A 15987-nucleotide genomic window follows, 5' to 3' on the forward strand; every position below is an offset into this window, starting at 1 on the left:
AACACACAACAGTAAAGGTACCCCATGTGTAGTCAAGTGACCCTGTATAAAGTGCCAAGCGTAGCCCAGAAGAACCCACGCTGGGATAGGCCTCTTTTGTGACCCTTGCTTGGTGCCCAACAAGGAGGGACACATGAAGGACATGACCAGCTGCAACCCCCCCTTCCTACATAATCCCCTCTACTATTTGTTTATTCTACATCATGAAGAATCCATTAAGGGAAGTAGTTGTAATAGCCACTGGATATTTCTCTACTGGAGTCCTCAATGGACAGGCCTGAGTTTGATTCAATGTGCCAGATACCATTTAAAACTCAAATATGAGGTGTTTTTACGATTTATTCTGCTAAAACCATATGTATTCCACAATTGGGGTCTAATGTCTTAGATTAATGTCCCTTTTATGGCAACTGAAGTAAATATGTATCTTTATCTCTTGAGAGCCTGTGACAGCCCGTAGCTGTATTAAAGTGTAAGTCCACCCTAAAACTAAAATCCCTGTATCTACAGACATCCACATTCTAACACTAACCTATCTAGCCCTGTAAAGAAGAAATCAGTATAGATACCTTTTCTGAAGCTCTGCAGAGGACACGGCCGACAAGCTGTGAAATGAATGAGGAGTGACGTCACCCATAGACTTACTTGAGATCACAGCTCAGCGTGGAATCAGGTCAGATTGGCTGCAGAAAAGATATGTATACATTTTTTTTCTTTACAGGGCTAGATAGGTTATTGTTCGATCATCGATATCTGTAGATTTTAGTTTTAGGTTGGACTTCTACTTTAACCCCAGCCACACAGTAAGCTTATGATGGTAAGGGTTAAGGGTTGGGGCGCAGGACGAAGGAGACATTTTACTAACAGAAGAGAAATCAGCACAAGGGACACATCCTACTGACTGTGAGTTATGTCCCTTGTGTTGATTTTTCTGTTTGTGATTTTTGGCTGCACTTTAAAAAAGCTTTACCTGTAGTGCAGACAGGTCCTCCGGAGCACTGGGTGTAGTGGCTGGCTGAACATCCAAGACATTGTAATTGCGAAAGAGATTCCGTAATTGTTCTTTATTCTCATCAATCATCTGTATAACCCTTGAAGGGAAAATAAAACCCTTTTTAATTAACCATATAAAAAAAATGACTATGAAGTGCTATAAAGGAGCTAATGTTATATTTACATAACTCCATGATTTCACATGTACAGAACTTACCGATCCACATCAAGTATTCTGTTGGTATCACGATTTACAACGTGAATCAGCATATCAGTCTGGGCAAAGTTCACTCTACCTTTTTTGTCTACATGAAACTATAGGAAGAAAACAGAAATGTACTTATAACATTAACATTCTATATGACAAAGAGAACAATACAAATGAAAGAAATGAAATGACCAATCATCTTATTGGGGAAAAAAACTTGTACAGCGCCCCATTCCAAAACAGTTATCTGAAACATAAAAAGGAACTAAATAGTTTCGACTTTTAGGGCTCTTTACCTGAGGCACCAAAAACATGGTCTGAGTTTTGTGCGTGTGGTTTGTGTTTGTAGTAAATGTTGGGGTTGTATTGTTCTAGGTTGGAAGATGAGCCTAGTATTATAGGTACTGTAATTTGCTTAGCGGTTTATCCATTATTATGTATACACTTAGTTATATATTTTATTATTTATTTCATAGTTTGGCTGCTAACTGCGGCTTCTGTCTCCTTCCTGGGTGGTCCAGTGCTTTTATGCCACCTCCCCTTCCCTTGCACTTGGCTGGAATGGTTGGGCCATTCTTAAAGTTGGTTTCCCTCTGATGCTATGGAGTACTAATTATACCGAATATCTCTTTATTGTTGAAAGTTGTGGTAAGCTATTCGGATATACATCTTGTAATAGTGTTATCTGATGTATTTTGACTATGAATGTGTATTATTGTTGTTGTATTATTATTGCAGACATTTTCGCAATGGGACCCTGAAGAAGCAGCGTCTTAGACTGCGAAACGCGTTTGACTTGAAGTTTGGAAAAATGCGTCAATAAAATCATCATGGACTATGTATTAGTCTTTTATCATAGAACTGTGCATTGCTTTTATGATATTTGATGATGTTGTCTAAATGTATTAAGACAATTGGTTAGGATTTTAGTCACAAAATGTGATTAAAAAAATTTGTATTTTTATACTTCTTGTTTGTGTTATTGGTGCCCCAGGTACAGTGCCCTAAAAGTCCCCCATTGCCAGACCTATTTAGTTTATTTTTATGTTTTAGAGAGAACAATACATCTAGTCTGCACAATCTACTAAATTTAGATTGAACTTTGCTGAAAACTCTGAAACTTTATAAAACCCTGTCTAATTGTAGAATTTTAATGAGATTGAATGAATCCAGTCCACAGGTTGGACTGGATGGACTAGTGCATTTATTCAACCTTACCAACGATGAAACTATGAATTAGTGATGATATGAGATGAAAATAGTTTCTATAGCTCTCAGCAGACGCCAATGTGTTTTGTGGGATTGGATAATATAATTTAACCACTTAAGGTCCACCCTATAGCAGTTTTACCACTACCGGAGTGGCACCTCTGCGCCAGATCATATATATATATATATATATATATATATATATATATATATATATATATATATATATATATGAATGATCCGACTCTTCCGGGTAGGGGTGTGCATGTGCGATGCCGTAGGCTGGCTCCTGCTGTGTTTACACACAGCAGGAGCCGATAGGTGGGTACCACGGACTTGATGTCCGCTGGCACCTGCCGATCATCAGGCAGAGAGACAGAACGGCGATCTGCCTATGTAAACAAGGCAGATCGACGTTCTGACAGAAGGGAAGGGATGGAATTTGTGTGCCTGCAAAGCAGGGAATAAATTCCATCTCTTCCCCTAGTAAAAGCACCTCCCACAGTACACATAAACACTGGTTAGGCACACAGTTAACCCTTTGATTGCCCCTGATGTTAACCCCTTCCCAGCTAGTGTCATTAGTACAGTGACAGTGCATATTTTTAGCAATGATCACTGCAATAGTTTCACTGGTCCCCAAAAGTGTAGTGTCAGAAAATCCGCTGCTGATCACCGCCATTACTAGTAAAAACAAAAATAAATAAATAAATCTCTATCATCTTCTATGTGCCCCGTTTACACTTCCCCGCAGCTGTCACCTGTGGTGCAGGTGCAAAAAACTGCAACACTGCTGCAGCTTTCACGCACCATTCAGTGAGCGAATTGTGCCAACACGCACAGAAAACACCCTCAGCAAGGGAAATCTGACAGTTAGGGATGATCGGTGTGGTTGGGGGGGGGGGGATGGGGGGTTGCGGTGGCAAATATAAGAACTGATTTTCCTGTATAGCTCTGTGCAGCAGCTGAAAGTCGCTTCCCCTCCTCCACCTCCCTTTCAGCTGCTTCATGAAGAGCCATACAGGGAGATCGCTTGCATCACTTGTAATTACCCCCACCCACCGCACCTATCACCCTTGACTGTCATATTCCCCTGCTCTCCGGTCCCCCGTTTGCCCCCCACCTTCTCTCCTCTTCTCTCCTGCCAGTTGCTGCGGGGGATCTATTCAGGATGGAGAACAGAGAGGGGGGCAGTAAATATGTAATTTACCGCCCCTTTCCTTGTCTGAATGAACAGTGAGTGATTGGTACCAGTCACTCATTCTGTTCATTCATAACTAAAGCATAGTAAACTGTGGATTATTCTTCAGTTTATGAATGAACAGGAGCCTCTCTCCTGTTCATTCATTTGCAGTGCAGCTGAGGCTTCAGAGAAAGGGACTGGGGAATTTTTTCAGTCTTAAAAGTTAGACTTCAGACTTCATGGGTCTGTCTAGAACCCTGATATTTAAACAAAGCCTCCCAACAGCTATTAAAAAATGTAAAAAGGGGCGTGACCATAAGCCGCTCTGGATGGCAGCCTGATCTCTCTGCTCTCTCTCAGCCCGTGAATAAACAGTGCATAGGGGACATTACGCCGCTTTCACATGGGCAGATCCAGGACCACCAGATCCACGGCAGCCAGGGGATCATCCTTACCCCCTCCGGGAACCTCCACAGACCTCCGGTCCTTCTTCCTGCCGACGGACATGCCACAGACTGGAGCGGCCAAGATGGCGCCGGACACTCCCGCGGCCTATTCCCGGAGCTCCGCTCGGATCTCTCCGCCGCCCCATTCACCACAGCGGAAGCCCACAGATTCCGGATCAGCTCCGTTGGGCAGCACAACCAGACCCCTCAATCCGGGAGCGGTGAGTCCCCCCTCCAGATCCCCGTCTCATGAGGCAGCACAGCACGGTTCACAGGGCGCTATGATGGCCCCCCTCCCCAGCAGTACACACAGTGCTCAGAAACGTTCCCTCGCTTGCTGAGAACGGCATCAGATCCCTGCATACATGGCACTGAACCGGACTCCCCAACCTCCTCAGTATTCTCTATGGACTTTCCGGCTCTACCAGACCCTATGCACCCAGCTAACCGGATCCCTCCGGAGCACGCAGTAAGCCCAGCACCCCTCAGCCACACAGAGCCTGATTCACCACCACCAAAGGCCCAAAAGCTAGCATTCTCACAGGCACTCGGCTCGCCTAGAGAACGGGCAATACCACAGGCCACTTATGCTTAAAAAGTGAGCCTACCTGACCCCCGCTTTCAGGGGATGGGCACAACAGGGGCCATCCCACCTGCTCAGACTCCATCCTGGAGTGAACCCTGGGACTCTCCACCGAGAACGGCACACCAGACCTTAGGCCTTACCACCCCAGGCCCTCCACCCTTACCACCCCGCACACCTCCAGCTCAGTGGTCCACAGTGCCAGATCACCCCCAACCAGCACCCCCACAATGACAAACATATTTACAGGCGATCCCCACTAAAGAGGACTTTAGACAACTGATAGAAGATGTAAAGTCCACGTGTCGCTCGGAAATACAAGTGCTCCAGTCAGGCCTTAAACACCTAGCTGACAGAGTGGAAATGGCTGAAGAAGAGATCCAAGAGACCAAGCTTGCAGTCCACAGAACCCAACTTCAGGGAGCAGACCATCATACTATGTTAAGAGATATGCAGCGACACGTGGAAGACTTGGACAACAGGGGACACAGGAACAACATACGAGTGAGAGGAATTCCAGAAGTCAAAGGCCCAGAAGATATTCAACATACTCTACAAGATGTGTTTAACAATCTTTTGGGTGAACCCGTCACTAAGTTCATAGAAATGGACAGAGCCCACCGAGCCTTGCGACCTAAGAATGCCACTTCGCAACCGGGAGACATTATATGTAGGATTAACTCCTACCCTCTGAAAGAGGACATTATGCGGCAAGCTCGCTTAGCACGTAGAGTGACTTACAAAGATGCTCAAGTACAACTATATCCGGATCTCTCATGGATCACATTACAAAAACGAAGACTTCTGCAACCACTACTGCGCATCTTACAAGAAGAAAATATCCCCTACCGCTGGGGGTTCCCCTTCAGCCTCACAGCTAAAAACCAAGGCAAATCTGCCATCCTACGCTACCCGGAGGACCTACAAGCCTTCTGCGACACAGTGGGAATATCCGTCCCCCGTCTTCCAGATTGGGACCTGGTCACCAATCCGCCTACACCACCTGCAACCTGGCAGAAGGTTTCCTCATCCAACAGATCCCGAAACAAAGATGCTTCTCGCATCTACCAAGCACAGAAATGGCTGACTTCGGATGTCGTGACAACACCTTAAAGATACTTACTGATGGCCTATTCGACCACCAGATACCACTGGTGAACTAGCCCTGGACACTATAGTTTACTTAGTCCCCCCCTCCTTGCGCCCCAAGTTTACATTTCCGTTTACAATATGGGCATGTCTCTGAGGAGACTTGAGAGAGTAGGAGATATCACTTCTACCCACCCCCCTCCTGGTTAAATGATAGCAGTTTTAGCTATTTTACAGTTCATGTTTTATATGACCAAATTAGGGCTCCCTTGCATCCACCCGACTAGTCCTTCTGGACACCAGTTGGGAGGATCCCTGGAATCCCGTACCGACCTAGGCCTTTTTGCCTCTCAAGGTCGTTTGATAACAGTTGTTCGAATTTATATGTGTTTGATTTGCACTAATCACCTGTTTCTCTTTCTTTCTCTCTTTTCTCCCTCCTTCTCACTCGTCTTCCCCTCCCTCGTCTATCCACCATCAGGTGACCCAACGGGTAACCCATGGAATCTACCTGGCTCTCCTCTCGAGGTATGTGCACAGCTAACCCGCCGCCTTCCGAACATCCTCTCCACATCAGGTAAGACATCTTTCCCCCACCAATTGACACCATGGCTAAGATCCTATCTTTAAACGTCCACGGCCTAAATTCCAATAAAAAGAGACATCTGGCGCTGAAGGAATTTAGACAATCTGGAGCAGACATTATTTTTGTCCAAGAGACACACTTTGATAAGGGGGGCTCATTTGCATTCGCTTCCAAACATTTCCCCCAAATATACCACTCTTCAGGTCCACATAAACGAGCAGGGGTCGCCATTCTCATTAAAAATGGGTCTCCCTTTAAGTGCACGGCTCAATACAGAGACCCACATGGCCACTTTGTCATCCTTCAAGGACAATGGCAAAAACAGGCACTCACCTTTGCACCCTCTATGCTCCCAACATCAAACAATATAACTTTCTGTCTAAAGTATTTACTCGCCTCTTTAAATCTGAACATGAGACATTAGTGGTGGGAGGCGACTTTAATCTAACTCACTCAACAACTGCGGATCATCAGGTGGTGAGCCCCAGGGCGATATCGGCTCGTGCCCTGCGAGACTCGAAGCTCTTTTGCAGACTCTCTAGACGTTATGCTCTCTCCGATGCCTGGAGGGCTCTCCACCCTGGCGATCGGCAATACACGTTCTATTCAGCCCCCCACCAAACACACTCACGCATCGATTATTTCTTTGTAAATAATTTCACACTTAGACATACACGAGAGGCACGGATATTACCAATCTCATGGTCTGACCATGCACCTATTTTACTTAAAGTGGAACTAGGTTCCGCCAACTGTAGGCCATACAATTGGAAATTAAACACATTCCTCCTTCAGCACCTCCCATCGAAAACGGAACTAATATCCACTTTAACACACTACTTTGCAGAAAACAATACCCCTGACATATCTCCATCCACACTATGGGAAGCCCACAAGGCCGTAATCCGAGGCAGATGCATGGTACTGTCATCTGCCATGAAAAAGGATGCCCTGGCCACAAAACTTCAAACCGAAAAAGAACTCAGGGCTTTAGAAAGCCAACTGCAACGGTCCCCTACCCTAACCCTCCTTAAAAAAGTCATACATCTGCGAACAACCCTGAGCGACCTAGCTATGGGGCGGGTAGAAAAAGCCATCCTCAGACTAAGACAATTGTACTATGATAAGGGCAATAAGGCACACTCCTTACTAGCGAAAAAACTACGTGATAACTCCCACATATCCACACCACACCAAATTAAGAATAAATTAGGCTCCCTACTATCCCACCCCAAAGACATTGCCGATACCTTTGCAGACTACTACCAGGACTTCTACAATAATCCTAATATTCCTAGTAATCCCGCCCCCACCCCCGACCTTCTCCAACGCATGCAACGTTACCTTGCGGAGAGTGGAGTCCCACAGCTCCAAACCTCTGACTTGGCAACTTTAAACATGCCGATTACCGAGGAGGAAATAGAACAGACTATAAAAACTCTCCCGTCCCACAAGGCCCCCGGCCCAGATGGATTACCCTACGAATATTATAAGGCCGTCCTCCCCATCCTCTTACCACATATGTGCAAACTTTTTAATGCCTTTTACCGAGACTCCCCCATCCCGTCAGACATGCAACGATCATTTATCACTCTGATCCCTAAACCAGATAAAGACCCTACCCTATGTGCTAACTATAGACCCATTGCCTTGCTGAACTCAGACCTAAAAATTTTTACTAAACTACTATCAATCCGATTGAACATGATCCTCCCATCCCTTATTCACAAAGACCAGGTGGGCTTTGTCCCCCTTAGACAGGCAGGTGATAATACCAGGAAGGTGATTGATCTGGTGGATGTGGCGAACAGGGAGAAGTCGGCGTCTTTGCTACTTAGTCTGGATGCCGAAAAGGCCTTTGACCGACTTGGGTGGCCCTTCCTGTTCGCCACATTACAACACGCGGGATTTAGGGGACCATTCCTGAGAGCTATAAAACACCTCTATACCAATCCCTCTTCACAGGTCAGGACTCCCTTTGCCATTTCCCCCGCTTTCTCGATAACAAACGGCACTTGCCAGGGATTCCCATTGTCACCCCTATTATTCGCACTATGTGTCGAACCCCTGGCGGCTTCTATTCGAGGCAACCGGGATATTCGAGGAATCTCAGTCAGGGGTCGGGAGTTCAAGATCTCATTATTCGCTGATGACGTGATCCTCACCCTGACCTAACCCAGAATCTCCCTGCCAAATCTACATGCAGAACTGGACAAATACGGAGCCCTATCGGGCTATAAAATTAATACCTCTAAGTCAGAGGCCCTCCCAATTAACATCTCGGATACGGAAACAACACACCTGAAGGCAAATTTCACCTACCACTGGAAAACCACTTCCTTGAAATATCTAGGGGTACAAATCACCACAAAATTCAACACCTTATATCAGGAAAACTTTCCTCCCATATACCATTCCATCAGAGCCTTGCTTACAACCTGGAAAAAACACCACATTTCCCTGTTAGGTCGGATCGCGTCGATTAAGATGACAATCCTCCCGAAATTACTCTACCTTTTCCAAACATTACCCATCCCTGTCCCCCGCAATCACCTGAGTAAACTTCAATCTGACCTTTTTTAATTCACCTGGAACTACAAAAGACATAGAATTCCCCAATTGGTAATGATGGCGGCGCGCTCAGATGGAGGCCTTGCCTTTCCCAACCTCATTAAATATTACCAAGCCACCCAACTATGTGCCATAGCCTCATGGTTCACTCAAAGGTCCTATAACAGGTGGACAGAAATTGAAAAAATATGGTTAGCCCCAACCCACCCAAACAGCCTACTATGGAACGCGAGGGCGGAGGTTCCCCCTGAGCGCTTACTGGGAACCATGTCCCAACTTCGTCAATTGTGGAACAAACTATCCCACTTACATGAGTTGTCCTCAGAAAAATCGGTCCTAACGTCCTTTGTCTGCAATCCCAAAATCCCAGACAGTCTCACTCACCAGATGTCCCACTCATGGTCGTCACAGAACCTTTTCCATTACGGACACATAGTAGACCCTAGATCTCGCAGGCTACTGTCCTACTCTGATCTTCAGACCAAATATGACCTTCCGCATCAAGCCTTTTACAGTTACCTGCAAATACGCCACTATGCCCTGTCCATATCGTCTGACCTACAGTTCTCCCTTCCAACGCCTTTTGAAAACCTAATCCTGGGGGGCACGGCCCAGAAGGGCTTAATCTCTGACATTTACAAAATAATAAATGCCCACCCATTAGAAACTAAAGGTAAACATGCTTACATGATCAAATGGGAAAAAGCCCTTGATGAGGAACTCCCCATGGAGCAATGGCAGACGATATGGACCCAGGCAGCAAAAAGCTCCCTTTGTACCCTGTAAAAGGAAAACACCTATAAAATCCTCCTATACTGGTATATGACCCCGGACACCCTCCACGCCATATATCCCTCCAGCTCCGATCGCTGCTGGCGCTGTCAAAAAGAAAGAGGGACACTCCTCCATATCTATTGGAGCTGTCCATTGATTACTCCTTTCTGGGCTGCGGTCCAACAGTTGTTGACAGGTCTTCTAGAAGTACAGATCCCCATGGTCCCCAAGTCCTTTCTCCTAGGAGTCTTACAATTAAAGATTCCCACACCTTACAAAAAATTAATGCGCCACATTCTCACAGCGGCAGGCTGTCTTATTGCCCTACACTGGAAAAAAACTCCTCCCGCCACTCCTGAAACCCTATACCCCAGGATTAAAGATGTGGAGTTGATGGAGAAGATGACGGCCAGAATACAGGATAGGCTGGAAGCACATAATAAAGTATGGGAGCTGTGGCATCTCCGAGAGGATCCACCATGACCAAGTAAACAAGTTACTATAACGATCACCCCCCCCTCCTTCTCTTCCTTCATTCTCTTTTCTCACTTTTTCTTTCTCTCTGCCTTGAATGTTTTAACGACTTGTACAGTTTTGAGCAGTATTATAGGGAAAAATGAAGGGAATTATTATATACATGTCCCTTATTACATGCTCCCCTTTTTTCCTTTTTCCTTCTTTTTATGTACTCTTGTAATACAAATATTACAAAAAAAAGTTATTTGAAAAAAAAAAAAAAAAATGTAAAAAAAATAAAATAAAATAAAAAAACTACTGTCACCACCCACTGCCCTACTGACACCATACTATATATATATATATATATATATATATATATATATATATATATATATATATATATATATATATATATATATATATATATATATATATATATATATATATATATATATAGAACAATAAAAAAGAGGGGTTCATTCACACAGGTTCTCTTGCACATACAATGTGAATGAGAAGTTTGTTTGTGTGGCTGGAGCTGCCTGTTATTCTATGGGGACCCAGCAGCCCTATAAACATTGCAGAACAAATAAAACTAATAAATAATTGTGCTATTACAGGAATAAGATACAAGTGATAGCTGCCAGCATGTAACAATGTGGTGCACAGTGCCAGAAAATATGTAAATACTAAACACATGCAGCACTAAATAAACTAAATGATAGGAATGTGCGTTCACATCCAATATATACATCATATATCGTGAAATAAATGACAGGATGATGTGTTCATATCTTATGTGAAGTAACCGTTATAAGTGGTATTTAGTGGACTGAACTACAGCTTGTTCCTTCTGAGAGTGACATCTCTATCTGCTGTGGATCCATATATCATCTGACAACTACGGCTGCCCCAGATGGAACCCACCACCAGGATTTTCCAGTTTAATACCCCTGGGATCGTTTGACCCCTAAAAGCTCATACGACACGCCACCGTACGGTGACTGTGTCCATCTCCTCTGGTAAGGATATTCATTTCTGCCACTTACATCTTTGAGTTTGAATATAAGAAGATCTGTGTGTGAACTGAAATCTTTATCTGTATTTGGCTCCAGTCTCTGCTTTACCTTATAATGCTGCACCATACATACCCATGAACCTTCAACTACCATGGACTTTTACTATTTCCAATTATTTGTGAATGGACTTTCTTGATTTTTAGTTACTTGTGAATGGTCACTGATTGTAGTTCAGTCCACTAAATACCACTTATAACAGTTACTTCATATAAGATATGAACACATCATCCTGTCATTCATTTCACGATATATGATGTATATATAGGATGTGAACGCACATTACTATCATTTAGTTTATTTAGCGCTGCATGTGTTTAGTATTTACATAGCCCTATAAACATAGCTGCAGAACCTCATTTGACAGGTGTGCAGGTGGGAGTAAGTGGCCTTGGATGCACTCTGTCTGTGTTTGAGGCCGTACATATGCATCCACACGCCTGTCAAATTGGGACCTGTGTTTGTGTTCAGCATAGGCTCCCTGCACACAGCAACAGCCATAAAAAAATAAATCTGGTTCACAGAGTATAGGCCATAGCACCCATGTGAATGAGCCCCAAGACCTCATTCAAATACAGAGCTTTATTTATTAACTACAGTTTTATCTTTTAAATTTAGAAATTCTGTGAGTTATGTTGTGCTTGTGTCCACTAATAATGATTTTATTGCATTTTTTTGTGAAAAGGAAATGATGACACAGAAAATACTCAGAAAACTCACAGAAAAAAAATAAATCAGCTAAAAGCAATATGAGTTTAAAAAGTGTGCGTAAAAATGCTGGTGAATGCAGGTGCTTCCATATGAGTTTTTATCGGCATTTTTTATTCGCACAAGTGTGAACCAGCCCTCACTCAGTTTTTACCTGAACGTCATCTGTATTGACAATGGCTCCTGTGATGTTGGATAAAAGTCGTATAAATTCCTCCTCGAATTCACGCACCCGATCAGGAATCTCATTAATAACTATCTTTAAGCGCTGGTCATCACGTAAAATATATATTCCAACAACAGCAGTATCATTGTGCCCAGCCAAATCGATAGCCATGATGTCAACCACAAAGTAACCAGGGTTGTAGGCAGTAAAGAGATCAAATGTCCGAATAATACCATCAACATTGCCTACAAACAGAACACACATAGATGGGAATAATTATAATTAGTCTGAAAAAACTCTTTACATTGTAAGATCAGGTGCTAGGGCAGAACTAAAGGCAAAACTTTTTTTTCATGTTCGATAGAGTACGGGAAAGATATATAACACCTTTCAGTTTTCTTGCCATTTGTGTCTCAGTGGGGAGATTTCCCTTCACTTCCTGTCCCGCAGTCAAAACAGGAAGTGAAATTAAATCTCTGCAAAGTGGGGGAATCCCTGGTTGTTGGCAGAACTAGTGTTCCCATTGGAAGTGTTTCCCTCTATTCCTGTTCTGGTAAAAATTGTAGGCTTTTATCCCTGTTATAGATGCGGTGTATGTTGCACTAATGGATCAGTGGGAAGAAAGGTTACTGTCTTCCAGTCACAACAAACAAGAAAAGTTAGAATATTTATACTTTTATCACTTGCACATTTAAGAATGTAGTCTACCTGATTGAGTGCCCTTGCCATATGCAATATACGAGATGCACAGTAAGTATGTTGCATATGCGCCTTCAGGAACATATTGCAAATATCAAGAGAAGGTTTAAGGGTCACTAACTGTCAAAACATTATTATTGACGACACAATAGGGATCCAACAGGTACCAAATTTTTTGCTATAGACACACTTACACCCCACTGGAGGGGGTGTCATATAAGGAGAGTGATATCTAGAAGAGAGACCAGATGGATCTACCAGTTAAAAACATATAGACCCTATGGCCTGAATGTAGATTGGGACATTAACTGTTTTTTGAATAATAGTTGATTCCCATTCTGGTTTTGTTTGTTTTTTTTTCTCTCATTCTCTTATATTTTTTAAATAAATAAATCTTTATAGTCCTTCTGTGTTAGGAGGTCTCTATTGGTAGAGATTTTTTATATTTGCCTGATTCTCAGATATGTGATGTGTGTCATTCAGTCTATGGTTTATAAAGCAATTTTTACATTATACTTTGGTATTTTTATATGCTTACTTTTTGTAAACAAGTGCTACTGTTTTTTTAAATAGGTATCTTTTAAATAAGTATTTTTAAATAATTATTTTTTATTTTTGGCATCAAGTGCTATTTTTATTAGAGGGAGCTCAGTGAGAATTTTTTTTTTTTTTCTCAGGCTGAACACTAGAGGGAGACCCTTTAATTGACTTGCTTTAGTATCAGGTGTTGGTTTTATAACCTTACCTGTATAAGCTTATTGCGCGATATGAGACGTCTAGCCAGTTACCTTGATGATGCCATCTCCAGCGAAACCAGTCAGGCAGAGCCCTAGGACGTGACGTTATCGTGCATACGATCAGTGATCAGACCGAACGGTGATTCACATACAAGAGCACCTGGGTCTCTTAAATGCAGCCTTACAAGAGTTTATATGTGAGTTGGCATTTTGGTTTTTAATAAATTTGCGCTAGAGTGCTTTTACACTGTAGAGCTTGCTTTCTTTATTCATGCTACTTTGATTATGGTGTGAGATCCTGTCTGCTGGTATTGATGTGGAGTTAGGTGGCTTTCCTGCTGATTTATCTTGCTGGTGGAGCCAGTGCAACATGCCTGTATGACCATTATAAGCTTTGGTCATACGTATCTAGTAAGCGGCTTGATCGCAGTGGTGTGGGGAGCATGTCTTGTTTTTTGAAGCACCTTGGAACATTTATAAAGAATATTTGCACTTCATTTATTTGACACTTTTTGAATATTTATTTAGACTCATTGTCTCTTTATTTTCATTTGTTTATTTTATTGAATTTTTGTATGTGTTTATATTATGTCACTGTTTTTCTGATTAGTGCGGCATAACACATATAAATTTCCTAGGAATCACAAAAAAGTGAATGGCCACTTCTAGGTGGTCTTTAAGCTTAGTGAAGGCAAAAGATAATATGGATAAAATGAATACTCTTACCAATCACAAAAATATTTTTCACCTCCTGTGAGTCATTTGAGTTCTGTTTAATGTAGTGAATACTTAAGATGCTGTAGAACACCAGGCTGTTGTTGCCCACATCAGCATCAAGTGCTAGAACCTTGATGAGGTCAGAGCCTACTTTTGCATCGGTTGCAACACCTGAAGAAAAATGTATAGCATAATAATATGAGAATACAATGGAAAATTGGCAAAATTTAAATTATTTTTTGTTGTTTTTCTGTATTTCAAACAAATACGTTACCTGCTGTATACTCCGTTTTTGTGAATCTAGGTGGTTGATCATTAATGTCCTCAAGGTAGATCCTCACTTCCTGCAAGGTTGAGTCTGTGCTGGGATCAAAGCTCTGTATCCTCGCGGCCCTCAACGCTTTGCGGGCTGACCAATTTCTGTTGCTGGATGCTTTCACTATGAGAGTGTAATATGGTTCCTTCTCTCGGTCCAGGTTTTTCAGAACTGTCAGCTTTCCTTCAGGAGCCAGCTGAAAGTTGTTTCCTTCATTCCCAACTACAAAAGAAATATATTGCAAGTCAGGACATCATTCTTCATTATGTCATTTTAAAGAGCTAACCCATTCAAAACTGATAGTTATGGATGTTTTTAAATATCTCTCTGGGACTCCAGCAGAGGGATTTTCCTGGCGGTGTTTCCAACTCTGCCAACACCCCCTCTTCCACCAGTGTGAAGTCTCACTCCTGCTAGAGCAGTGAGAGTCTGGCTAGTAATGCTGCATTCTCTGTAATGTAAGCTACATAAAAATGTTAGTGAGTACCATAAAACCTCTTAGCAGTGGCTGTGGAAGGTGGATGGACCTGGATGTTAAAGTAAAGAAATCTTGCTGCTGGAGTACCAAAAAATGTAGTAAAATCATTCCTTTGGATGACTCTTTTACATAAAAAGGTAACATCAAACCAGTGGTTGCATGACTCTTGTACAGAGCTGTGAAAAAGTATTTGTCCCATTCCTGATTTTTTTTTTTTTTTGCATATTTGTCGCACTTAAATGATTCAGATCATCAAACTAATTTTAAAATTACACAAAGATAACCCGACTAAATACAAAATGCAGTTTTTAAATGGTGATATTATTAACCACTTCCATACCGGGCCTATTCTGGCACTCCTCTCCTACATGTAAATATCATCTTTTTTTTACTAGAGAATTACTCAGAACCCCCAAACATTACATATGTTTTTTTAACAGAGACCCTAGGGAATAAAATGGCAGTTGTTGCAAATTTTTATTTCACACGGTATATGCGCAGCAATTTTCAAATGTGTTTTTTTTTTTTTTTTAAACTGTTTCATGAATAAAAAATAAAAAAAATCACTAAAGTTAGCCCACTTTTTTGTATAATGTGAAATATGATGTTACGAGGAGCAAATAGATACCTGTCATGCTTTAAAATTGTGCACACTCGTGGAACGGTGCCAAAAATCTTCATAGGTGACCATTTAAATTTTTTTTTACAGGTTACCAGTTTGGAGTTACAGAGGAGTTCTTGGGCTAGAATTGTTGCTCTTACTCGAACGTTCGCGGTGATACATGTGCGGTTTAAACGCAGTTTACATATGTGGGCTTGATGTACGTATGCGTCTGCTTCTGCAGAGTCTCTCCGTCCTGGCCCCTCCCCTACGCGTCTTCGACACAGGGATCACGTGTCATCATCAGGGGATCCCCCTGATGACACGTGATCCCTGTGTCGAAGACGCGTAGGGGAGGGGCCAGGACAGAGAGACTGACACGGACTTT

At 42.6% G+C, this 15987-nt stretch overlaps 1 protein-coding gene across 1 annotated transcript in view; it reads right to left on the reverse strand.

Annotated features, from left to right (window-relative positions):
• The window catches only part of CDH23 (cadherin related 23), a 1935615-nt gene that overhangs the window by 17176 nt on the left and 1902452 nt on the right, over positions 1–15987 (reverse strand). The window contains exons 57-61 of the mRNA XM_073596703.1: positions 14479–14742; positions 14214–14375; positions 12040–12296; positions 1211–1308; positions 971–1091 (exon numbers count right to left, since the gene is read on the reverse strand). Of these exons, the coding sequence (XP_073452804.1) occupies positions 971–1091; positions 1211–1308; positions 12040–12296; positions 14214–14375; positions 14479–14742 (902 nt within the window). The remainder of the gene's footprint in view (positions 1–970; positions 1092–1210; positions 1309–12039; positions 12297–14213; positions 14376–14478; positions 14743–15987) is intronic.

The sequence above is a fragment of the Aquarana catesbeiana genome, linkage group LG08, assembly GCF_042186555.1.
Source record: "Aquarana catesbeiana isolate 2022-GZ linkage group LG08, ASM4218655v1, whole genome shotgun sequence".
NCBI classification, from domain to species: Eukaryota; Metazoa; Chordata; class Amphibia; order Anura; family Ranidae; genus Aquarana; species Aquarana catesbeiana.